This window comes from Delphinus delphis, chromosome 3, assembly GCF_949987515.2.
Source record: "Delphinus delphis chromosome 3, mDelDel1.2, whole genome shotgun sequence".
Lineage (NCBI taxonomy): Eukaryota > Metazoa > Chordata > Mammalia > Artiodactyla > Delphinidae > Delphinus > Delphinus delphis.
The window spans coordinates 145,362,126-145,389,617 of NC_082685.1; the positions used below are offsets into that span (position 1 = coordinate 145,362,126).

Here is a 27,492-nt window from a genome sequence, read left to right on the forward strand (position 1 = left end):
TGATTTAAATTTTATCTCAAATTTTTGGTGACTGAATGATACAGCTTTTGGACTACCACGTTATTAACCAGTTCATATGCATGTCTAAAGTCCAAATCATACACTAGGAAAGATTTGAAGGCCTCCTCAGTTTCACTGTTCTACCGGGACTCTTAAACTTACTCAGTGGCCAACGTCCAAACCCTAGAGTAGGAAAATAGACCCCCTGGTTTTGCCTTTAACTATCCAGAGGGTTTAGATTCTGCCAACTTGATGGTTTACCTTTTCACAAATACTTTCTCCGAGGGAAGAATTCTAATTTGATCGTGAATCTTTCTGCATTATCCCACTGACCACTGCCCCGTCCAGAGGCACTTTAATCTTGTAGGACTAAGGGTCTTCTGCAGCCTCCCTTGAACCCGCAGGGATCACACCAGAGACCCCGGGTTACTCAGCAGCAACTCCCCACTGCTGGCTGAATTGTAGCTGTTTAACGGGCTTCTGTTCCGAGCACCACTCATCTCCATGATGGAGCCCTGACGCAACTGCTGTGGACATTTTCTCATACATGTGGCAGTGCAATGAGCCTGTACATTCAGATCTTTACCTTTAAAAAGTCTAGAAGTTGTTTTTTTTTTTTTTGGAATGGCTTCTTCTTCTTCATGCATTGATCTGTCTGAAACAAATTCCAGGGCATAGTCCTCACGTTTGTCCCCGAGGTGTACCTGAGAAAACGCAGTTCTGCAGAATTGAATCCTGGAAGCAGCACTGGGCCCGGGATCAGACACATCTGGGTTGGCAGCTCCACTTTGTCACCAGCATAGAACGCTGGTCCTCTCTTCCAACCTCTTAGGAGCTTCAGTATTCTAAAGAAATGAAGTGGATCCTATGGCGTCTACTAATCTCATAAAGTTGTACAGATCAAAAGAGTGTGTGTGCAACAACTTTGTAAATGGTAAAAGACTGTTCAGATGAAGCCTTGGGCAAACTTTGAGCTCTGGGTAAAGGTTAGGAGTAGTTCTCAGGCGTTTGCTAACTTCTGGCTTCCTGGACTTGGGGCAGGGGTGTTGTGGAAAGGTGGCAGTGGAGTAAGTCCTGTCCGTCCATCAGGTCTCCACTCCCCAGGACTAAGCAGACAAGGTGAACCATGAGCTTTGGAGGACTTGACCTACCTTGCCTCCTGGCACTCGCCAAATATCACCAAGTGCCCGACACCGCACAAGAATTCTAGGTAAACAGTTTTATTTTTATCCAATAAATGACCTTCTTTATAATTCCCACTGAGGAAATGAAGGCTTGGAGAGTTTAAGTCACTAACACATGATCAGCTAGTACTAATACTCTCAGTTCTGAGAAACCGTCAACTGGGGGATGGGTCATCAATTTAATGACAGCCTTTCAGAAAGAAAGGAGACACTACACAGTAAATATGTACATCAGTTGTAAGACACATGCCAATTACAGAACATTAAAATTTGCATAAGAAAAGAAGTGATTCTTGTGCTGGAAGAAATGCTGTAAGTGACAAAGATGAACTTGAAAAACCTTCACCTGGGTTTGAAACCAAAGCTATGCATCCTCACAGCCCCACACACTTCCTGATTGAACATTTTGCCTGTACCTCCTGCAGTTTTGTAAACTTTATTATCTTTCTTAGAATGATAATAACTTTTTGTAGTTAAGTCTGACAGATCTTGATTATTTCTGAAATGAATCAAAGATTTTTACGTTTCCTTGGAATGCCCTGTCTTCCCACCTAGGTAATGTTGCAATTTTATTTTAGCAGTAGCTGACCTTATTACCTGTAGCTTTTTTTTGGAAAATACAAGTGGCAGCCATTTCTTATGGCCTTGAGTTTCATAATATTCAGTGCTACCTTTTTTTTAGATCTGAACTTTTACAAATGAATAAAATAGAGAAAGAGCCCCGTCTTGCTAAATACAGTCCCTGACTCTCATACATAACGTGTTCCCAGAAACATACATCAAAGCCCGATGTGCAAAAGTCAAAACAGAACTGCACGTTATAGGGGAGCGTTTGTGCCCAGAAAGCAAAAACTGACCAGCTGGAAGGTGAATAATACACTCAAAATCACTGCATTTATTTTCTCTTGATATACTTTGTTGTACATCTAAACTGTTACCCACTCTTGGAAGCCCCAAGTGTTTTAGATGAAGGAATCCACAAGTAGAGAAAAGAACAGCAATCAAATGGAAACCTTTAGGACCACAGAAAGCATGAAGTCAAGACGACTCTAGCTGAGGACTGATGTCCAGACCGTGAGGCCCTATCATGGCCCCTGCCCATCTCTCTTTGTCCACCCCTTCCCGCTGCTCTAGCATTCTGATGGACATGTTCCTGAACAAGCCTTATTGCTTCATGGCACTGCACCCGTATATGCCATTACCCCCGCTTTGAATGTCCCCTGCGCTATTTTGCCTGCTGAGTGAGCATCTACTCATCTTACATGATTCAGCTCAAGCTTTGGCTCCTCTATTCAAGCCCTGCCTGGCTTCTTCAGGTGAAGTTGACCGCCTCCTCCTTTGTTCCCTCACTAGATCATGAACGACTTTTGACATATAATCTTTATGACTTCTACTCATTACATGACTTCTTCCTTCTGCTAGATTGGGATACAGGAGCTGGAATATAGTTAAGTGCCCAATAACAGGGAGGAAGTGAAGTGGGAATGGGGTGGGGGGAAGACGGACAGATGAATTTGGGTGCTGTTCAACACAGAATTTTGGAATGAATTATTTGATCTTAAGGGTCTTGTGAATCTGTTTAACATAAGGAAAGGAACAGAAAAGAGTTATTTCCATATCCTGGTTTAGTACTTGGAGAGCAAGAAAGTATTCTGAAATCAAAGCAGAATGCAAGTCCAGTGATCCCAGACACATATCACTCTAGAATGCTGGGAGAAGTTAACCATCCAGCTTATCCTCCTTTTAATACCGATGGAGAAACAGAGGCTTAGACAGGTAAAGTCACGTAGCCACTTGGTGTCAGGGTCGTACTTGAATGCCATCTGCTGACCTCCCAATCCCACGTTGGTTAACTTTATTATACTCATCTGAACAGTTGGTAGCAGTCTAACGTGGAAAGTGTGTCAGGATGACTCCATAAATCAGAATCAACACAAGGAAGAAATGGTTGTGATTTCATTTTCTCTCTGCCAGGGGCTCCTGTAAGCTAAGAGGAATTTTCTTTCTAACTCAGTCTGGTTTGCTGATCACATCAGTTAAACAGACTGGTGTGAGAAGCAGAAAATGGTTAGGCCTGTTTGGACACAACTGGGCATTAGCCAGTCTTTCCATTCTCCTCAGTCTGGCTCCTGTCCTCAGTCTGGTCCACAGACTCCAGGTTAGGAAAACTTGAATACAAATAACCCTCCTTTAGGGCAATAAGAAAATGAATATGATAATTGGCATTCAGCAAACAAAGGCAAAACAGTTATATCCTGCCACTTCACTCCTGCTAACTGAATCAGAGGCCCTTCTGAAAATGAAACAGAAGAGTTACAGATTTCGTATCTTCCCTTATTATTTACTTCACCATATTAATAAACTTCATTTCCCACTGAATGTGAATGTACTCTTTGACAAAAAGGTAATGCAAATTTCAAAAATCTAGGAATAACAGATAGTAGCAACAAATGAAAAATAAGAAAACAAAACCCCATTGTACACTTATGTCTTAGAAAATTCCTCTTCCTAATAAAGAGCCCTCTTGTTTTAACCATGGATTATTTCCTGGAAATCTGTTTGTCAGACAAATGGCTGCTTTGTGTGGAAATTATTAGCATGCTTCTGCATTTGTTCTGTGGCTGATTTTATTTTATTTTTTAACATCTTTATTGGAGTATAATTGCTTTACAATGGTGTGTTAGTTTCTGCCTTATAACAAAATGAATCAACTATACATATACATATATCCCCATATTTCCTCCCTCTTGCATCTCCCTCCCACCTCCCTATCCCACCCCTCTAGGCGGTCACAAAGCACCAAGATGATCTCCCTGTGCAGTGCGGCTGCTTCCCACTAGCTATTTTACATTTGGTAGTGTATATAACTCCATGCCACTCTCTTACTTCGTCACAGCTTACCTTTCCCCCTCCCCATGTCCTCAAGTCCATTCTCTACGTCTGCGTCTTTATTCCTGTCCTGCCCCTAGGTTCATCAGAACGCTTTTTTTTTTTCTAGATACCATATATATGTATGAGCATACGGTATTTGTTTTTCTCTTTCTGCTTTAACTTCACTCTGTATGACAGACTCTAGGTCCATACACCTCACTACAAATAACTAAATTTCGTTTCTTTTTATGGCTGAGTAATATTCTATTGTATATATGTCCACATCTTCTTTATCCGTTCATCTGCTGATGGACACTTAGGTTGCTTCCATATCCTGGCTATTGTAAATAGAGCTGCAATGAACATTGTGGTACATGACTCTTTTTGAATTATGGTTTCCTCAGAGTATATGCCCAGTAGTGGGATTGCTGGGTCGTATGGTAGTTCTATTTTTAGTTTTTTAAGGAACCTCCATACTGTTCTCCATAGTGGCTGTATCAATTTACATTCCTACCAGCAGTGCAAGAGGGTTCCCTTTTCTCCACACCCTCTCCAGCATTTATTGTTTGTAGCTTTTTTGATGATGGCCATTCTGACTGGTGTGAGGTGATACCTCATTGTAATTTTGATTTGAATTTTTCTAATGATTAGTGATGTTGAGCATTCTTTCATGTGTTTGTTGGCAATCTGTATATCTTCTTTGGAGAAATGTCTATTTTGGTCTTCTGCCCATTTTTGGATTGGGTTGTTTGTTTTTTTGATATTGGGTTGCATGAGCTGCTTGTAAGTTTTGGAGGTTAATCCTTTGTCAGTTGCTTCACTTGCAAATATTTTCTCCCATTCTGAGGGTTGTCTTTTGGTCTTGTTTATGGTTTCCTTTGCTGTGCAAAAGCTTTTAAGTTTCATTAGATCCCATTTGTTTATTTTTGTTTTTATATCCATCTCTTTCTTTCTTTTTTTTTTTTTCTGTACCCAGGCCTCTCACTGTTGTGGCCTCTCCCGTTGAGTAGCACAGGCTCCGGACGTGCAGGTTCAGCAGCTATGGCTCACGGGCCCAGCCGCTCCGTGGCATGTGGAATCTTCCCGGACCGGGGCACAAACCCGTGTCCCCTGCATTGGCAGACAGACTCTCAACCACTGCGCCACCAGGGAAGCCCTATATCCATTTCTTTAGGAGGTGGTTTGAAAAGGATTTTGCTGTGATTTATGTCATAGAGCATTCTGCCTATGTTTTCCTCTAAGAGTTTTATAGTGTCTGGCCTTACATTTAAGTCTTTAATCCATTTGGAGTTTATTTTTGTGTATGGTGTTAGGGAGTGTTCTAATTTCATTCTTTTACATGTAGCTGTCCAGTTTTCCCAGCACCACTTACTGAAGAGGCTGTCTTTTCTCCATTGTATATTCTTGCCTCCTTTATCAAAAATAGGGTAAACATATGTGTGTGGGGTTATCTCTGGGCTTTCTATCCTGTTCCATTGATCTATATTTCTGTTTTTGTGCCAGTACCATACTGTCTTTATTACTGTAGCTTTGTAGTATAGTATGAAGTCTGGGAACCTGATTCCTCCAGCTACGTTTTTCTTTCTCAAGATTGCTTTGGCTATTCGGGGTCTTTGTGTTTCCACACAAGTTGTGAAATTTTTTGTTCTAGTTCTGTGAAAAATGCCATTGGTCATATGATAGGGATTGCATTGACTCTGTAGATTGCTTTGGGTAGTATAGACATTTCACAATGTTGATTCTTCCAATCCAAGGACATGGTATATCTCTCCATCTATTTGTATCATCTTTAATTTCTTTCATGAGTGTCTTATAGTTTTCTGCATACAGGTCTTTTGTCTCCTTAGGTAGGTTTTCTCCTAGGTATTTTATTCTTTTTGTTGCAATGGTAAATGAGAGTGTTTCCTTAATTTCTCTTTCAGATTTTTCATCATTAGTGTATAGGAATGCAAGAGGTTTCTGTGCATTAATTTTGTATCCTTCTACTTTACCAAATTCATTGATTAGCTCTCATAGTTTTCTGGTAGAATCTTTAGGATTCTCTATGTATAGTATCATGTCATCTGCAAACAGTGACAGCTTTACTTCTTCTTTTCCGATTTGGATTCCATTTATTTCTTTTTCTTCTCTGATTGCTGTGGCTAAAACTTCCAAAACTATATTGAATAATAATGGTGAGAGTGGACAACCTTGTCTTGTTCCTGATCTTAGTGGAAATGGTTTCCATTTTTCATCATTGAGAGTGATGTTGGCTGTGGTTTTGTCATATATGGCCTTTATTACATTGAGGTAAGTTCCCTCTATGCCTGCTTTCAGGAGGGTTTTTTTAAATCATAAATGGGTGTTGAATTTTGTCAAAAGCTTTTTCTGCATCTATGAGGTGATCATATGGTTTTTCTCCAATTTGTTAACATGGTTTATCACATTGATTGATTTGCGTATATTGAAGAATCCTTGCATTCCTGGAATAAACCCTACTTGATCATGGTGTATGATCCTTTTAATGTGCTGTTGGATTCTGTTTGCTAGTATTTTGTTGAGGATTTTTGCATCTATGTTCTTCAGTGATATTGGCCTGTAGTTTTCTTTCTTTGTGACATCTTTGTCTGGTTTTGGTATCAGGGTGATGGTGGCCTCGTAGATTGAGTTTGGAAGTGTTCCTCCCTCTGCCATATTTTGGAAGAGTTTGAGAAGGATAGGTGTTATCTCTTCTCTAAATGTTTGATAGAATTCACCTGGCAAGCCATCTGGTCCTGGGCTTTTGTTTGTTGGAAGACTTTTATTCACATTTTCAATTTCAGTGCTTTTGATTCGTCTGTTTATATTTTCTCTTTCTTCCTGGCTCAGTCTTGGAAGGTTGTGCTTTTCTAAGAATTTGTGCATTTCTTCCAGGTTGTCCATTTTATTGGCATATAGTTGCTTGTAGTAATCTCTCATGATCCTTTGTATTTCTGTAGTGTCAGTTGTTACTTCTCCTTTTTCATTTCTAATTCTATTGATTTGAGTCTTCTCCCTCTTTTTCTTGATGAGTCTGGGTAATGGTTTATCAATTTTGTTTATCTTCTCAAAGAACCAGCTTTTAGTTTTGTTGATCTTTGCTATTGTTTCCTTCATTTATTTCTGATCTGATCTTTACGATTTCTTTCCTTTTGCGAACTTTGGGGGTTTTTTGTTCTTTCTCTAATTGCTCTAGGTGTAAGGTTAGGGTGTTCATTTGAGATGTTTCTTGTACCTTGAGGTAGAATTGTATTGCCATAAACTTCCCTCTTAGAACTGCTTTTGCTGCATCCCATAGGTTTTGGGTCATCGTGTTTTCATTGTCATTTGTTTCTAGGTATTTTTTGATTTCCTCTTTGGTTTCTTCAGTGATCTCTTGGTTATTAAGTTGTATATTGTTTAGCCTCCATGTGTTTGTATTTTTTACAGGTTGTTTCCTGTAATTGATGTCTAGTCTCATAGCGTTGTGGTCGGAAAAGATACTTGATATGATTTCAATTTTCTTAAATTTACCAAGGCTTTATTTGTGACCCAAGGTATGATCTATACTGGAGAATGTTCCATGAGCACTTGAGAAGAAGGTGTATTCTGTTGTTTTTGGATGGAATGTCCTATAAGTATCAATTAAGTCCATCTTGTTTAATGTATCATTTAAAGCTTGTGTTTCCTTATTTATTTTCATTTTGGATGATCTGTCCATTGGTGAAAGTGGGGTGTTAAAGTCCCCAGTATGATTGTGTTACTGTCGATTTCCTCTTTTATGGCTCTTAGAATTTGCGTTATGTATTGAGGTGCTCCTATGTTGGCTGCATAAACATTTACAATTATTATATCTTCTTCTTGGATCGATCCCTTGATCATTATGTCTTTGTCTCTTGTAATAGTCTTTATTTTAAAGTCTATTTTGTCTGATATGACAATTGCTACTCCACCTTTCTTTTGATTTCCATTTGCATGGAATATCTTTTTCCATCCCCTCACTTTCAGTTTGTATGTGTCCCTAGGTCTGAAGTGGGTCTCTTGTAGACAGCATATGTATGGGTCTTGTTTTTGTATCCATTCAGCCAATCCATGTCTTTTGGTTGGAGCATTTAATCCATTTACATTTAAGGTAATTTTCGATATGTATGTTCCTATTACCGTTTTCTTAATTGTTTTGGGTTTGTTATTGTAGTTCTGTTCCTTCTCTTGTGTTTCCTGCCTAGAGAAGTTCTTTTAGCATTTGTTGTAAAGCTTGTTTGGTGGTGCTGAATTCTCTTAACTTTTGCTTGTCTGTAAAGGTTTTAATTTCTCCATCGAATCTGAATGAGATCCTTGCTGGGTAGAGTAATCTTGGTTGTAGGTTTTTCCCTTCCATCACTTTCAGTATGTCCTGCCACTCTCTTCTTGCTTGCAGAGTTTCTGCTGAAAGATCAGTTGTTAGCTTATAGGAATTCCCTTGTATGTTGTTTGTTGTTTTTCCCTTGTTGCTTTAAATATTTTTTCTTTGTATTTAATTTTTGATAGTTTGATTAATATGTGAATTGGCGTGTTTCTCCTTGGATTTATCCTGTATGGGACTCTCTGCGCTTGATTGACTATTTCCTTTCCCATATTAGGGAAGTTTTCAACCATAATCGCTTCAGATATTTTCTCAGTCCCTTTCTTTTTCTCTTCGTCTTCTGGTACCCCTATAATTCGAATGTTGGTGCATTTAATGCTGTCCCAGATGTCTCTGAGATTGTCCTCAATTCTTTTCATTCTTTTTTTCTTTATTCTGCTCTGAAGTAGTTATTTCCACTATTTTATCTTCTAAGTCACTTATCTGTTCTTCTGCCTCAGTTATTCTGCTATTGATCCCTTCTAGAGAATTTTTAATTTCATTTATTGTGTTGTTCATCATTGTTTGTTTGCTCTTTAGTTCTTTTAGGTCCTTGTTAAACGTTTCTTGTATTTTCTCCATTCTATTTCCAATTTTAGCATCATCTTTACTCTCCCTATTCTGAATTCTTTTTCAGGTATACTGCCTCTTTCCTCTTCATTTGTTTGGTCTGGTGAGTTTTTACGTTGCTGCTTTATCTGCTGTGTGTTTCTCTGTTTTGTCATTTTGCTTAACTTACTGTGTTTGGGGTCTCCTTTTCACATTCTGCAGGTTCGTACTTCCCATTGTTTTTGGTGTCTTACCCCAGTGGTTAAGGTTGGTTCAGTGGGTTGTGTAGGCTTCCTGGTGGAGGGGACTAGTGCCTGTGTTCTGGTGGATGAGTCTGATCTTGTCTTTCTGTTGGGCAGCACCGCATCTTGTGGTGTGTTTTGGGGTGTCTGTGAACTGAGTATGATTTTAGGCAGCCTCTCTGCTAATAGGTGGGGTTTAGTTCCTTTCTTGCTGGTTGTTTGGCATAGGGTATCCAGCACTGTAGTTTGCTTGTTGTTGAGTAGAGCTGGGTCTTAGCGTTGAGGTGGAGATCTTTGGGAGAGCTTTCGCCGTTTGATATTACGTGGAGCCGAGAGCTCTGGTGGACCAATGTCCTGAACTCGGCTCTCCCACTTCAGAGGCACAGGCCTGACCCCCAGTCGGAGCACCAAGACCCTGTCATCCACACAGTAGATCTGCAGTTGATCATAAAATGATATAACTCAGGAACAGCCAGATGAAAGGGATGCATAGGGCAAGGCACGGGGAATGGGAGCAGAGTTCCCATGCCCTCTTCAGGCACACCACTCTCCCAGCACCTTCATGTGTTCACCAACCCAGAAGCTCCTGTTCTGTGACTGATTTTAAATTGGCAGTTACTTTTTTCTCTGTGTACTTACAGCATGGCAGGCAAATGAAGTTTTGAATTTGCTTTTGCGGGGGCTGTCTGGCAAGTGTTGCTTATTTCTGAGAAGCTAAACACACTTGATTTATGGTAGCATTAGAGCATCAATCTGCCCCCTTGTCATATGGGCCCACATCTTCTATGTTACAGCCCAAGGTTTGATGTCAGGTGACTTGTGCAATCTGCCTGGTGGCAGAAGGATGGGGATCAGTATTTTGGGATATACCTCTACTGAAAGATTTTGAGGAATTTTCTTTCACCATCCACAACCCTACAATTATGATTATGCCACCATAACCAGAAAGCATGATATTTTACCATGTAGAGAGAGGGCCAGATGAAAATATACCTTACAGCAATGCGCACACCTTGGTGGTGGTGCATTTTCTCAGCCAAGACTGTAATGAGATCATCAGTGGAAGGATTGAGAGGGTGAAGAAGGATGCTCTTTATAGTGACCACAGATCTCTTTAGTCCACTGGGAGCCGCCAGTTGCTCTTTTCTCAGAATTCATATATTCATTCAGCAAGCTGTGGGGAACATCTATGCTGCACCTGGCCCCATGCTAGATGCTCAAGACACAATGGTGACCAGGGCAGACAGGCCTCCAACTTCAGGGCAGTGATAGTTTAATAGAAAGGATGGACAGAATAAATAAAAGTTGTTTCACATTTCAAGTTCTTTTGATGGAAACAAGGAAGGACCTGAGATAAATAACAAGAGGGATAGGTATCCTTTGGAGAAGGTATTCAAGGAAGGCCTCGCAGAGAAGGTAACATTTATGCTAAGTTAAAGGAGGGGCAGTAGCAAGTAATGCGAAGGGTGGAAGAAGGAATATTTGGGACACAAGGACCACAGGACATATTGTTAATCCACGGAGAATCTGGAGGAGAGGGGCTGAGGGGCACAGAGATCAGGCTCCATGCCACCTACTTCGGGTCCCCACCTGAGTGTGGGCAGTGACAAGACAGGCCAGGACTGTCCTTGAGAGACTAGGATGCACAGGCAAGACGAGCTGAAGGGAAACTGATGGCACTAGCATTCTACACAGACTGTAGACAGACCAAGTCTTGGAAGCTCAAGTTACGATTAAGTAAAATCTAACTAGGTGGGGGATGGAGAAGCTTCCAGAATCCAAGAGGTCAGAGAGTGAACCAAAGAAGTCCTCCAGAATAGGCCACGTAAACTCTGGTTTTAGGTGACCCAGGCTCAGCCGTGTTTATCATGATCTTAAGGAAATCAGCAGCCTGCGAGTGAACAGTGCCCTTTACTGAGAGCAGGGTGCAGGGGCCACTGCGCAAGGTACGGGCACAGGGCAGGGGGCGTGAGGGCGGCCTCTGTAAGGGCTTGCTGCAGGCACGCACTGAGAAAACCCTCGGTGATGGAGGCTATAGAAGGAAGGATGGTGGGCGATGGTGCTGTAGGGGGAAACCTGGCAGTAGGGGCAAGGACAGGGTTGGCCCACTCCCTGAATCAAACCACTGAGCAGTTATTCAGTTTATTTTCCTTATAGAGGCCCTTCCCTTGAAACAAGGTAACCCAACCTGCATTCACACTCAGGGAGAAAATGGGTTTTCGGTAGGATTTTGAGGGACAGTTGGCTGTGGCTTTGCAGAGGGCTCCCCCAACAGCGGTTCCATTTGCCTCAAATGAACACAGGCATCTTAGGGAACATCCACCCACTGAGTGGATGCTGTGCCAGCCTCACCCCAAGCCCACCCCTGCGGCTGTAATCTTCAGAACAGCCCCGTAGGTAACGGTTACTATCCCAGTTTACAGATATGACAGCTGAGGCTCAGAATGTTTCTGCAGCTCGCCCAAGGGCTCACTATGAGTGAGTGACAGAACTGGACTTTTCACCCGGTTTTCACCCTTCCACACCTGCATTTTCTGACATTGGGAGGCCCCTCTTGGGGAGCTGCTCAAGTGACTCCCTTTCTGAGGGAAGACAGTTTACTAACCCCTCTTCGTGACTGGAAGCCTGGAACTTCGTGATGCTTTGTGAAACCCCTGGGAATCCGGGCGTGGATGGTCTGATGCCAAGGACTCAGGTGTCCCCTTTTCTCTCACTCTCCATACAGTGCTCCAGAAACTGCAGCGGGGGCTTCCAGATCCGGGAGATTCAGTGTGTGGACCGGGACCACCGCAGCCTGAGGCCATTTCACTGCCAGTTCCTGGCTGGCCCTCCTCCTCCACTGAGCATGAGCTGTAACCTGGAGCCCTGCGAGGAGTGGCAGGTGGAGCCTTGGAGCCAGGTACGGTGCCTAGTACACTATCCGGACAACCTGGCAACCATGAATCTCTGTGTTACTTTGTGAGTCTAGATGTCGGGGAAGACCACACGTGTATCAATCCAGCGCCAGGCCACCACTCAGCCACCTTCCACTGGGTGTGTTACTGAACCAAACTTGGGTCACTTGTCCATACACAGTAAAGCCGATCTACTGACACCAGGTGGTGGTGAAGGAAAGTGCAGCGTTTATTGCAGGCGCCAAGCAAGGAGTCCAGGTAGCTAGTGCTCAAAAGGCCTGAACTCCTCGAAGGCTTTCAGGGAAAGCCTTATTATGTCCCCATAATAAGTTATTTCAATATTATTGATTATATTCCTTATGTTGTATATTACATCCCTATAACGTATTTATTATACATCAGGAGGTTTGTACCTCTTAATCCCCTTCACCTATTTTCCCCCCTACCCCACACCTCTACCTTCTGTCAAACACCAGAATTTGTTCTCTGTATCTATGTGTCTCTTTTCATTTTGTTTTGTCTGTTTGTTTTGTTTTTACATTCCACATGTAAGTGAGATCATGCGGTATTTGTCTTTCTTTGTCTGACTTATTTCACTTCTAGATCCATCCATGTTGTCCTAGGTGGCAAGATTTTATTTTTTATGGCTGAGTAGTATTCCATTTTGTGTGTGTGTGTACACGTACACACCACATCTTCTTTATCCATTCATCAATGGACACTTACATTGCTTCCATACCTTCTGTTATAAATAATGTTGCAGTGAACATTGAGGTGCATATATCTCTTTGAATTGGTGTTTGTTTTCTTCAGGAAATACCCAAGCGTGAAATTGCTGGATCATATGGCAGTTCTATTTTTAATTCTTAGAGGAACCTCCATACAGTTTTCCATAATGACTACCCCAATTTAAATTCCCACCAACAAGGCACAGGGGTTCCCTTTTCTCCACATCCTGGCCAAGATTTGTTATTTGTTGTTTTTTTTGATGCTAGCCATTCTGCCAGCTGTGAGGTGATAACTCATTGTGGTTTTGATTTGTATTTCCCTGATGATTATTGATGCTGAGCATCTTTTCACATTGCTGTTTGCCATCTGTCTGTCTTCTTTGGAAAAATTTCTATTTGGGTCCTCTGCCCATTTTTTAATCAGGCTGTATGTTTTTTGATGTTGACTTGTATGAGTTCTTTGTATATTTTTTATATTAGCCCCTTATCAAATATATTGTTTGCAAATAGCTTCTCCCATTCAGTAGGCAGCCTTTTCATTTTGTTGATATTTTACTTCACTGTGCAAACGCTTTTTAGTTTGATGTAGTCTCATTTGTTTATTTTTGCTTTTCTTTCTGTTGCCTGAAGAGACAGATAAATATATATATATATATAAATATATATAAATATATAAATATATATATATATATATATATATATATATAACTAAAACCAATGTCAAAGAATGTATCTACAGCCTATGTTTTCTTCAAGAAGTTTTATAGTTTCAGGTCTTACATTTAAATTTTAAATCCATTTTGAGTTTATTTTTGTATATGGTGTGAAAAAGTAGTCCAGTTTTTCCAACACCTTTTATTGAAGAGGCTGTCTAGTCCCCATTGTATATTCTTGCCACCTTTGTCATAGATTAGTTGACCATATAAGTATGGGTTTATTTCTGGACTCTCTATCCTGTTACATAGAACTATGTGTCTGTTTTTGTGCCAGTACCATACTGTTTTGATTACCATAGCCTTGTAGTATAGTTGGAAATCAGGGCATGTGACACCTCCACCTTTCTTCTTTCTCAGGATTGTTTTGCCTATTCGAGGTCTTTTGTGTTTCCATACAAATTTAAGAATTATTTGTTCTAGTTCTGTGAAAAACGTCATTGGTATTTTGATAGGGATTGCACTGAATCTGTAGATTTCCTTGGATAGTATAGTCATTTTAACTATATTAATTCTTCCAACCCATGAGCACGGTGTATCTTTCCAGTTGTTTGTGTCATCTTCAGTTGCTTTCATCAGTGTCTTATAGTTTTCCAAGTACAAGTCTTTTACTTCCTTGGTTAGATTTATTCCTTGGTATTTTATTCTTTTTGATATAGTTGTAAATTGGATTGTTCCTTAATTTCTTTTCCTGCTAGTTCATTTTTAGTTACAGAAATGCAACAGATTTCTGTATATTTATTTTATATCCTGCAACTTTATCAAATTCATTGATGAGCTTTAGTAGTTTTTTGGTGGCATCTTTAGGATTTTCTATGTATAGTATCATGTCATCTGCAAACAGTGACAGTTTTACTTCTTCCTTTCCAATATGGATTCCTCTTATTTTCTTGTCTGATTGTTGTGGCTAGGACTTCCAATACTATGTTGAATAAAAGTGACAAGAGTGGGCATCCTTGTCTTATACCTGATCTTAGGGGAAATGGTTACAGCTTTTTACTGTTGAGTATGATGTTCGCTATAGGTTTGTCATGTACGGCCTTTATTATGTTGAGGTATGTTCCCTGTACCCACTTTGTTGACAGTTTTTATTATAAATGGATGTTGAATTTTGTGAAAAGCCTTTTCTGCATCTATTGATGTGATCATGATTATTTTTATTCAGTTTGTTAATGTGGTGTATCACATTGATTTTGAATCAAAAACAATACTTTTATCCCTGGGATAAATCCCACTTGATCATGGTGTATGATCCTTTTAATGTATCATTAGATATTTTTTTCTAATATTTTGGGGGGAATTTTTGCATCTATGTTGATCAGTGATATTGGTTTGTAATTTTCTTTTTTTATTTAACTTCTTTATTGGAGTATAATTGCTTTACAATGGTGTGTTAGTTTCTGCTGTATAACAAAGTGAATCAACTATACATATACATATATCCCCATATCTCCTCCCTCTTGCGTCTCCCTCCCTCTCACCCTCCCTATCCCACCCCTCTAGGTGGTCACAAAGCACCGAGCTGATCTCCCTGTGCTATGCAGCTGCTTCCTACTAGCTATCTATTTTACATTTGGTAGTATTTATAAGTCCATGCCAGTCTCTCACATCATCCCAGCTTACCCTTCTTCCTCCACGTGTCCTCAAGTCCATTCTCTATGTCTGCATCTTTATTCCTGTCCTGACCCTAGGTTCTTTAGAACCTTTTTTTTTAAATTTAGATTCCATATATATATGTTAGCATATGGTATTTGTTTTTCTCTTTCTGACTTACTTCACTCTGTATGACAGACTCTAGGTCCATCCACCTCACTACAAATAACTCAATTTCGTTTCTTTTTATGGCTGAGTAATATTCCATTGTGTATATGTGCCACATCTTCTTTATCCATTCATCTGTCGATGGACACTTAGGTTGCTTCCATATCTTGGCTATTGTAAAGAGAGCTGCAAGGAACATTGTGGTACATGACTCTTTTTGAATTATGGTTTTCTCAGGGTATATACCCAGTAGTGGGATTGCTGGGTCGTATGATAGTTCGATTTTTAGTTTTTTAAGGAACCTCCATACTGTTCTCCATAGTGCTGTATCAATTTACATTCCCACCAACAGTGCAAGAGGGTTCCCTTTTCTCCACATCCTCTCAAGCATTTACTGTTTGTAGATTTTTTGATGATGGCCATTCTGACTAGTGTGAGGTGATACCTCATTGTAGTTTTGATTTGCATTTCTCAGAGGTCTCTTAAACTATCCTCATATTTAAAAATTCTTTCCTTTTTCTGTTCAGCTTGGGTGATTTCCACTCCTCTTCCAGTTTGCTGCTATGTTCCTCTGTATCATCTAATCTACTGTTGATTCTTTCTAATGTACTTCATATCTCAGTTATTGTATTCTTTACCTCTGTCTTGTCCTTCTTTATATTTTCTAACTCTTTGTTGAAATTCTCACCTTATTCATTAATTCTTCTTCTGAGTTTGTTGAGCATTTTTATGATCTTTACCCTTGAACTCTTTATGAGGTAGATTTGCTTACCTCCACTTCATTTAGTTCTTTTTCTGAGATTTTGTTTTGTTCCTTAATTTGGAACATATTCCTCTGACTCCTCATTTTGCCTAATTCTCTGTGTTTATTTCTATGTATTAGGTAGGTTGGTTACATTTCCCAATCTTACAGAAGTGGCCTTATGTACGATATGTCCAGTGGGGCAACAGCACACTCACCTCTGGTCACTAGAGCTGTGTGCTCTAGGGGTGCCCCCTATGTGGGCTGCATGGGCCCTTCTATTGTGGTGGGACCAACTACTGTAGGAGCTCTGGTAGGTGGGCTTTTTCGTGATCTGGTTGATTCCTAGGCCCTGCCTCATCTGGTGGCTGCTGGCATGCTGATGGGAAGGGCCAGCTCATAACATGGCTAGCTGCATGGCCTGGTGATCTTGGAGCTACTGTTGGCCCACTGGTGGGTGAGGCAAGGTTCCAGTGCAGGTGGCAGTGGGCCCTGTGGGGTCCGTGTCTGGAGCTTACCTGCTGGTGGAAGGGCTAAGTCCTGGGGCTTGTTTCACCTTTGTCATTTGAAATGACAGAGTGGTCATTGTAAGGAACCTGGCACAAATGTTCCAGATTCCAATAGAGATACTCATATTCTTAATAACATTGTACACAGCAAAAATAATAGTAAAAGCATTTAAAGAAAATATAATTCTATTGAGTTTTTCTGTCTTTTCTTGAGTTCTTTATTTAAAAATTAATAATAGCTGTTTTGGAAATGTAAATTCTTTATTCTAGCATACTTTGATGAAAAACATCTAAATACACATGATTGTGAATTCAGACAGACACTAGGAACATGTTTTGGTGATTAGACGAAGCTACCTAGATTTGGAGTTAATATAGCTGGGCCTAACTGTTGCTACCAACTTTGTGATGTACTGCAATAAGCTAGGCCTTATCTCAAGTAATGCTGAACCAGTGATTACCAAACTGAGTTTTTAATCCCCACTTGAAATATTCAGTAATCAAGAATATTTGTTCAGTAATCATGGGAATTTCTGCTCTAAAGATAGGTTATATTTTATACTATATACATGTATATCTTTGTAACTTAATAATATGTCATAGAAAAAAAATGCTTGTTCCAGACTTACCTGGAAACATTCATTTTTTAATTTCCAAACTGAAAAAGGAAAAATGAACCCTCTTACTAAATAATTAGTGGGGAATGGGTTGACATACAAGGTGTGGAACTAGAGATGAACTGTCAAGTATTTTTTCTAAATAAAGTAAACATTTATTCAGCATCTACTGAATATTCACATCTGCCAGGTGCAGTGTCAGGCACTGAAGATACAGTGAAAAAAGGCATGTCCCTACCCTTTATCTCTGAAAATGACACCATGTGATTTTTACCTGACTTTGTCCCTGTTGTGGACCAGTGTTCCAGGTCATGTGGAGGCGGAATTCAGAAGAGAGGAGTGACTTGTCCAGGAGGGCTGTGTGACTGGACGAAAAGACCCACATCCATTGCACCCTGCAATGGGCACCCTTGCTGTCACTGGGCCACTGGGAACTGGGACCTGGTAAGAGTCAGTTATAATCTCTTTCATTTATTTTTTTAAAATAGCATTTGTTTCCTTTTGATTTTAAAAGTCATATATAATCCCTGTAAATGTTCAATGTATACATTGATTTAAAGTGTGTTTCTATATATTTCAGTTCTGTATTTTACTTTTCTGCTCTCTAATACGTCTAAGTCTGCTAAAACTTGACCCATGGCTGACATGGTGGTCAGTGTTAACTATCCTGAGTTCAGAAGAGAAAAAGATCAAATACTTTCAAAAGAGAAAAAATCAAATACCGAAAACTAGCCCAAAGGCACAAAGCCTAAGGAAAAGTGATTTGGGGTCCTAACATCTTGGATCCTCTGGCTTTTTGCAGAGCAAATAGGAGTTGCATGTGCCCTGAATCTTGAGGCTTAGCATGATTTAGTGAATTTCAGGTCTCTTGTCAACCTGCAGATTATCAGTTTGCTAGATGGCCAGCATGTTTGATGGAAGGACAAATGAAATAGTTAAATTGTAAATGAGAGAAAGATTTATGATTCTTACAAAGTTTATTGTAGAAATAAGACTATCAGTGACACTGAAAATAAAAAAATTCTTCCACAGACAGATTCTTCCATCACTCTGACTTATTGTATCCTAGGTTCTCTAGAAAATAAAGCTGAGGCAAAATCTAATACTTTATAAGGAAATACAATGTCAGGGAATCAGGAGTGACAGAAAAGAGGAAGGAGGCAGGGAAGGAGGAGAATCAAGTATGAGGTGGGGCATTACCAGGCTGACCATTTTTCCTAACTGACCACTGCTTGGTGTCAAGAGCAACTGATTGCCTGCTCTCAAAAGAAGGTCTTTTAAAAGCTGTTTGAACTACTGTCTCTTGGAGCAGTTTGTCCAGAGGCAGGAAGAGAGGAGATTATCTACCGGCTCCTATCTCCCAGGATTGTGTAAAAAGTCTCCCCTTAGATGGGTAGCACCCCCCATTGTCCTGGGTTATTTATGTGTGGGCAGGTCCCACTGTGTCTCACATCTCATTGACAACAAGAAAATCCATTGTCAGGGTAAGAGGCACACAGCAAGGGCATGCATGAAGTGCAGGCCAATGAGTTGTGCTTCCATGAATCTGGTTCCCACCTCAGCTGGGGCCCATCAAAGGCCAACATCTGGGAGACAGGTGAGCCAAGAGGATCTGATATACTAACCCCGCAACTATTAATATTTTTTTAAGTAACTTGTTCTTGTGTAAGTATATTTTGATGGTTATAATTATAACAGAGGCTAATGCAGTATTTTACCAAACATAATCCCAAGATATTTTTAGGTTGCTATGTTCTTAGCAGTTGTCGTTGTTATAGTTGTGTAGTTATACCTGCAGAGCCATGATCAATTTGAATGCTAGCAGGTACTTTTTTTTTTTTTTTGATTTATTTTTGGCTGCCTTGGGTCTTTGTTGCTGTGTGCGGGCTTTCTCTAGTTGCGGCTAGAGGGGGCTACTCTTCATTGTGGTGTGTGGGCTTCTCATTGTGGTGGCTTCTCTTGTGGAGCACAGGCTCTAGGTGCGCAGGCTTCAGTAGCTGTGGCACGCGGGCTCAGTAGTTGTGGCTCACAGGCTCTAGAGCGCAGACTCAATAGTTGTGGCGCACGGGCTTAGTTGCTCTACGGCATGTGAGATCTTCCCGGACCAGGGCTCGAACCCCTGTCCCCTGTATTAGCAGACGGATTCTTAACCACTGCACCACCAGGGAAAGTCCTGTGGCATGTACTCTTAGAAAAGGCTCCTGCTGGTGCATCCAACTCAAGGTTGTATTGGTCTCTTCCCACTCAAATCCAGGAAGAACAAGATGACTTGTTATTGCTAAAGGACCATTGTACATTAATCAGTTAGCCTGCAACAAATAAAAATACATATTTTTATAGCTTAAAAAATGTCTAGTAGACAATGAAGAATGACATCAACCATTCCCTTAGACAGAACCCATAGTATTTTCTATGAATGCCCTATATTAATTGGCATCTAATGCTGATTCACGATGAATTGGCAAAGGAGATTCTGGTGTCTGGGCAAGCTTCTGGCTATGCATTCTACTAAGCTGTCTGCCAGGTCCAGGACCAGTTTTCACCCTACCCCCATGGGTCATGTGAACAACAATGTCATACAGTTGTATTATTTTTCATATGAAGAAAATTTAATTTATATTTAGGCATCTTACAATATCTCCCTTGGAAATATACATTATTTCCTATTTTTTGGAGGTTCAGTTATTTCTAATACCAATTTTCCTCATCCATCTTTGATTTCACAACCTGAAAAATTGTCCTCAACAGATAAAGATGTGTTTCAGGATTAGGCTTTTCATAAATACCCTGGAGCCCTGTGTAACAATTATAAGCATCACTAATCAAATCAAATGTGACCATCAGAAAAGAAAATTTGATACACTATGAACTGTCATGAGAATGCTATAAATTTGGGCCCATCCAGGGGAACAAAATCCTATAGATTAAAAACTACAGATAAACATTTTTAAGTGTCACTGTCAACTTCCCAAGGCTCTAGTACCTTATCATTCATTGTAAAGGAAATTTGGATAATGCAGTTTTCTTTCTGGCAGGAATGATGATGATACCCCAGTAAATATGACAGTAGTAATGATGTGTGAAACATAAGCTCTCAGGGTACACACTGAGAAGAGGAAATTGTCAAAAACATTCTCATTTTCCTGTAAGAATGCAGGCTGCTCCTCATTTTGACATTTAGGTAATGTCAGTGTTAGGTAACACTGAGGTTGTAAATTGTGAAGTTTTGTGTGGTTGTTCTTTAGCCAGATTCCAGTGCACTTCTTTGGTTATAATCATCTGTGTGAAGTTAGAATAGAAAGTATTAAAATCAGTGAGAAACTTAAAATCCATAAAGTATCTGACCCAGTAACTCTACCTTTAATAATTTAACCCACAGATATACCACCAGATGTAATCCTAGATGACTATAAAGAATGTTCATTGCCACCTTGTTATAATAGCAATTCCTGAAAATAATCTAAATGTCCATTGATGGAGGAACTGGTTAATTTATTAATTTATCATAGTACTGCCCTTTTAAGAATGAGGTAGACATGTATTTCTGAGATGTAAAAATTTCCAACAGCAGAAGTACAGAATTTCCTTAGAGGGAGGTAGAAGTAGCAGTCTCTTGGAGGTGGAGATGAGTTAAAGTTTCCTTGGAAGAGCCATGTACGACTAATTCATCAGTTGTGCATATCAGAGAATAGGGGGCAATGGAGGTGGCTCCACCTACCAAGCCAGCCTTTAGGATTGTCCTTGACCTCTTTACCTATTATTAAGAGAAAAGGAGAAGTTACCAGAGTTCAAGTAAGACATATGGATGGGTCAAATATATACATTTGCCTCTGTTCCCCAAACTCCATTAAACAGCCAGAAAAAGAAAAAAAAAAAAAACTGCTAAAAGTGGCACAAACCCACAAAGAAAGAGAAGAGGACAGGAGACAACAGCAAAGTGATGGGGTCAGTACACTTTTGGAAGATAGAAGTAAGTAGCCAGCTGTGTCCTGGGTTTAAGAGGTGGCTTTACTTTCTAATGTAAAACTGACTGTGCCTTAGCATCACCCTGGGGCAGCTGGTGGTGTCCAGGAGAATGAATGTCTGCTCCAGATTTAGATGCCTACTTGGGCTTTTATTTGGTTTGGGGTATTCCTGTCTTCTGCTCTGCACGTTGGGGGAGCAAAGCTAGTGTCCCAGGAGACTTGTGCCACGGCTTGTTTGCAGTTTACACAAACTTGTTCACATCAAAGCTCCAAGTAGAATCTGATTGGCAAACTCCAGCTGCAGCATATGGAACTTCTAGATGTTCACTACCTTGAATGGGTGTCAGTGCCACTGAACCATGGGGGAGAGGAGTCGAGGGGCGGAGCCACGCTCTCCCTCTTCCTGGGAGAGCAATGGTCTAAGTCAAGGGCCGGTGAGCTTGAGGCCTTCCTCTCCTCACTCCTGCAGGAAGGGGGCAGTTAGGACCCCTCTTAAGCAGTCTTCTATTTCTTACCACTAAATTGGTTTCTTTTTTCATCCAAAAGTTGGAACTCCCCCAAATATGCTGTAGAAGCCAAATCTGAATTCTGAGATTTTGAAATATCTTAAACCATGAGAGAAGGTCTAGTTCTGTCCCATCTCTGATCAGCAGGCCCTCTGTCCCTTCCTCTCCTCTGAGTCAGACAGCTCTAGCAAGCAAGGTTACTTGGCTAGTTCCTAATGCACTGATGGGAGCCATCCCATTAAGGACGACCTCTACTCGAAACATGACCCTCTGGACATCAGATGCCTCATTTAGCAGGAAAAGGCATTGATTGGATACATCTACGTGACTGCGGGCATTTGTGGCTGTAGAGTCCTTGACCATAATGTTATATGTAATGGAAACTATCTTATAAGCCTGAAAAAATAAAGTTTTTATTTTCTAAAAAACAAAGTAGATACCCAAACTTACAATTGACTTAGTAGCATGTCAGAGAAAGCTAAAAACTGTCTATAGCAGAGATTTCCAGGTACATCTGAAGGCAGAGGTGAGGGTAAAGGGAAATGGGAGTTGGTTGAAAGTTTGTAAGAGAAGCAGTTGGATCTTTAGAAATTTTCCTACATCCCAACCATAGCCTGGAGGTCTTCTCTCTGATACCTTGGAATCAGGCATAGTTGATCAGGGCAAAAGGATTAATTATCTCACCAGCGATTCAGTGATGAAAATACAGTAAATAGTGTGATATCCCCCTCCCCTACTGAGCTCCACAACGGCAGGGGACCAGCTTAGCCTCAAGAGGAAAAAAACTACATAAGAGACCTCTTCCTGCTCACCTTCTATAAAGCCATGTCTCAACAACTGCCACCCATGGAACATCCAGTCAGCTCATTGGTGCCTCATCTTAAATATACATAGATAGCGTAGGATTTCTGGACATTTGAGAAAACCTATCACACCAAGAACAAAATAACAGAATGAAGAGAACAAAAGGAATGCCAAGGAATAGAGACCATGAAAGAACTCCTCATAAAAAATATATAATTAGTCTCTTTAGGGAAATAAGAGACTATATCCATGAGCTAGCTTCTTATCAAAGGTATATAAAAAGCATATAAGGAGAATTTAGAAATTTTTAGAATAGCAAAGGTGAAAATTCAAACATGAGACTGTGAAAATAATGTGAAGAAATCTCTCAAGAAAATGAGGACAAAGACAAAATGAGATAAAAGATAAGGAAATTAGAGGATCAGGCCAGCAGGCACAACATCAAAACAATAAGATTTCAGAAAGGGAGGATGGATGGGATTGACATGTATACACGGATGTATATAAAATTGATGATTAATAAAAACCTGCTGTATAAAAAAATAAACTAAAATTCAAAAATTAAAAAAAAGGGAGGATGGAGAGGGAATGGAAGTGAGGAAATTATCAAAGAATTAATACAAGAAAAATTTTCCAAAACTGAAGGACATGTGTCTCCATGTCCTTCATTAAATGCTATGAAAAAAGGAAAAACGTCAGAGGAGAGGAATATCTGATTCTACAACACCCAAAAACAAATTTTATTTTACATGGTTGTTCCAAGAATTGAACTCAAGGATATTGCCTATGTACTTACAGTGCCTGACATGTATTAATAGTAAGTGCAAGAAAATTATTAAAGGACTTCCCTGGTGGCACAGTGGTTAAGAATCTGCCTGCCAATGCAGGGACACGGGTTCGAGCCCTGGTCCAGGAAGAGCCCACATGCCACGGAGCCACTAAGCCTGTGCACCACAACTACTGGGCCTGCACTCTACAGCCCATGAGTCACAACTACTGAGCCCATGCACCACAACTACTGAAGCCTGCATGCCTAGAGCCCATGCTCCACATCAAGAGAAGCCACTGCAATGAGAAGCACGCACACCGCAGCAAAGAGTAGCCCCTGCTCACCGCAACTAGAGAAAGCCTGCGTGCTGCAAAGACCCAATGCAGCCAAAACTAAATAAATAAATAAATTTATTTTTTTTTAAAAAAGAAAATTATTCAATTGAGATGCTTGCATTAGTTTGTACCAGTTTTAAATCATCAAATGGTTTCTTTATTTGATCTATGTTGGTTGAGTGATAGCACTAACAGAGTCCAGTCTTCATGTTTCTATTTTATAGCTTCTCACAGAGAGTCTTTGCTGATCATCTGCTGAGCCCTGGGAATCAACCTTTCCACACAGGCCAGTTTAAGCTGAAGAGAAGCATCCAGGACTGAAAGAGCATAGTACAGAGTTCAACGTAGGGTGCAAACAATTCAGTTGCTCAGCAATCTTAGCTTAGAGCTAAGCCCCAACTAAGCCCCATCCCTACTTTGGGTGCTCAGTTCTGCACAAAGATCCCTTATTTTTATTGGATACAAAGAAGTGGAACTGAGCATTAAGAGAGTTACCTTGTCTCTAAAACCCCAAACTCACAGCATTACCACAATTAACAAAACCCAAATCAGTAACCATGCTTCCTGCTTAATCCTCTAATTTAATACAACACAAATTCATGCATCTTCTCCATCACAAGTTATTTAAATTAGCTAATAAATGCACAGGCAGTGACCTCTCTGCCTATTTTTGTGCTTGGCTTGGAATTAGCTCTTCCATCTTGTTTGTTTGTTTTGTATTTTTAATTTAATTTTTATTTTATATTGGAGTATAATTGATTTACAATGTTGTGTTTCCAGTGTCCAGCAAAGTGATTCATTTATACATACACATATATCCATTCTTTTTCAGATTATTTTCCCATATAGGTTATTACAGAATATTGGGTACAGTTCCCTGTGGGTCCTTGTTGACTATCTATTTTATATATAGTAGCGTGTATATGTTACTCCCAAGCTCCTAATTTATCCCTCCCCCCAACCTTTCCCCTTTGGTAACCATAATTTTGTTTTCAAAGTCTGTGAGTCTGTTTCTGTTTTGTAAATAAGTTCATTTGTATCACTTTTTTAGATTCCACATGTGATATCATGATATTTGTCTTTCTCTTTCTGACTTACTTCACTTAGTAGGATAATCTCTAGGTCCATCCATGTGGCATTATTTCATTATTTTTATGGCTTAGTAATATTCCATTGTATATATGTACCATATCTTTTTTTAAATCTTTTTTTTAATTGGGGGCATAGCTGTTTTACAGTGTTGTGTTAGTTTCTACGGTACAGCAAGTGGAGTTCCCTGTGCTATACAGCAGGTTCTCATTAGTTATCTATTTTATACATATTAGTGTATATATGTCAATCCCAATCTCCCAGTTGTCCCCACCTGCCCTCTCCCCCCTTGGTGTCCGTATGTTTGTTCTCTACATCTGTGTCTCTATTTCTGCCTTGCAAACCAGTTTGTACCATTTTTCTAGATTCCACATATATGCATTAATATTTGTTTTTCTCTTTCTGACTTAATTCACTGTGTATGACAGTCTCTAGGTCCAACCATGTCTCTACAAATGACCCAATTTCATTCCTTTTTATGACTGAGTAATATTCCATCATATATATGTACTACATCTTCTTTATCCATTCGTCTGTTGATGGACATTTAGGTTGCTTCCATGACCTGGCTATTGTAAATAGTGCTGCAGTGAACACTGGGGTTCATGTGTCTGTTTGAATTATGGTTTTCTCAGGGTATATGCCCAGTAGTGGGATTGCTGGGTCATATGGTAGTTCTATGTGTAGTTTTTTAAGGAACCTCCATACTGTTCTCCATAGTGGCCATATCAATTTACATTCCCACCAATAGTGCAAGAGAGTTCCCTTTTCTCCACACCCTCTCCAGCATTTATTGTTTATAGATTTTTTGATCATGGCCATTCTGACTGGTATGAGGTGATACCTCACTGTAGTTTTGATTTGCATTTCTCTAATAATTAGTGATGTTGAGCATCTTTTCATGTGCTTTTTGGGGCCATCTGTATGTCTTTGTTGAAGAAATGTCTATTTAGATCTTCGGCCCATTTTTTGCTTGGGGTTGTTTGTTGTTTTGATATTGAGCTGCATGAGCTGTTTGTATATTTTGGAGATTAATCCCTTGTCAGTTGCATTGTTTGCAAATTATTTTTTCCCATTCTGTGTGTTGTCTTTTGTGTATGGTTTCCTTTGCTGTGCAAAAGCTTTTAAGTTTGATTAGGTACAATTTGTTTATTTTTGTCTTTATCTTCATTACTCTAGGAGGTAGATACACAAAGATATTGCAGGGATTTATGTCAAAGTGTGTTCTGCCCATGTTTTCCTCTAAGAGTTTTATAGTATCCAGTCTTACATCTAAGTCTTCAATCTATTTCGAGTTTTTGTGCAAGGTGTTATGGTGTATTCTAATTTCATTCTTTTATATGTAACTGTCCAGTTTTCCCAGCACCACTTATTGAAGAGGCTGTCTTTTCTCCATTGTATATTCTTGCCTGTAACAACCTCGTTTAACAGAGGAAGAAAACGAGAGGTTGAATGAGATCCAGGACAATGTGTAGTGAGTGAAAAAGCCCAAGTCTCCTGAATTCTGGTCCAGTACCTCCAGTACCCTTTATCATATTCTGGCTTGATTAACTTCACTTGTTCTTCCTTCTGTCCTCTGTTGCACACTTTTATTTACTCAGGATCAGTTGAGTAGCTATTTTCTTACTTTTCTCTTGTCCATATCCATGGAAAATTTGATGTGAATTCACTGAATAAAATTACCTTTAGGTTTAATGAGAGTAATCTCTGACGTTATAAAACAGACATAAAGTTCCATGCTGATCGCCTTGCTCTAGGCTTTATGAAGAGTAGAGTAAAATAAAGTAGTGGATGTTAAGAAGAATTTGATGTTTCGCCTCTTATCCCACATTGGAGTTTTATGGGAAACAGGGTTTGGTAACAGTATTCTGAGTTTCAGTGGTATCCACTGTGGGTATTTTTTTAAGCCTAGTAATCTTGTTGACCAATAATATTTCAAATGGCAAATGGGATATTTAGGGCCTGGAGATTTTTCCAGAATTTACCATGCAGCTGTCTTTTTCGGCCAATCAATGGGTATTTACTGAATAGTCAGGCTGTGTTTAGCACTCACCTACTTACCGTGCAGAACAAAGAAAGAGAAACTGGTTTCTGCCCTCTGGGAGATTTTGTTTATATAAGACAGATGAGGCGAAAAGTAGTAAAACATGAAATAGAATGTAAACCATAAGAGTATATGTGGGTCACTATAGCCAAAAGGTGGAAGCAACCCAATGTCCATCAACAGATGAAAGGATAAAGAAAATGTGGTACCTACATACAATGGAATATTATCCCACCTTATAGAGGAAATTCTGACACATGCTATAACATGGAGGAAACCTGGAGACATTATGCTAATTGAAAGAAGCAAGTCACAAAAGGACAAATATTGTATGATTCTACTTTTATGAGGTACCTCAAATAGTCAAGTAGACAAAAAATAGAATGGTGGTTGCCAGGGACTGGGGCAGGGTAGGTTGGGGGTACAGAGTTTCAGTTTGGAGAGATGAAAAACTCCTAGAGATGGATGGTGGTAATGATTACAGAACAATGTGAATGTATTTAAGGCACTGAACTGTACTGTGAAAAAATGGTTAAAATAGTAAATTTTATGTTTTATATATTTTACCACAATAAAAAAATTTTTTAAAGAGCGTATGGATATATAATAAATTCAGACACATTTTCTTACATCCCCAGGATGGTTTCCCAGGCCAGAGAATCTCCCTTCTGCTTCCAGGCAGCCACATCATGACATTACATGAATCTTGTCTGTTAGGTGGCTTGAGGCCACACGTGGTACAGCTAGGTCCATTCCAAATTCCCTCTCCATTCCACCTTGCTTTTTCCTCTCCCTCTTCCCTTTTGATCCTCC

At 39.9% G+C, this 27,492-nt stretch overlaps 1 protein-coding gene across 1 annotated transcript in view; it reads left to right on the plus strand.

Moving 5' to 3' along the window:
- Nucleotides 1–27,492, plus strand: part of ADAMTS12 (ADAM metallopeptidase with thrombospondin type 1 motif 12) — a 378,709-nt gene that overhangs the window by 328,946 nt on the left and 22,271 nt on the right. The window contains exons 21-22 of the mRNA XM_060009627.1: nt 11,929–12,102; nt 17,468–17,611. Of these exons, the coding sequence (XP_059865610.1) occupies nt 11,929–12,102; nt 17,468–17,611 (318 nt within the window). The remainder of the gene's footprint in view (nt 1–11,928; nt 12,103–17,467; nt 17,612–27,492) is intronic.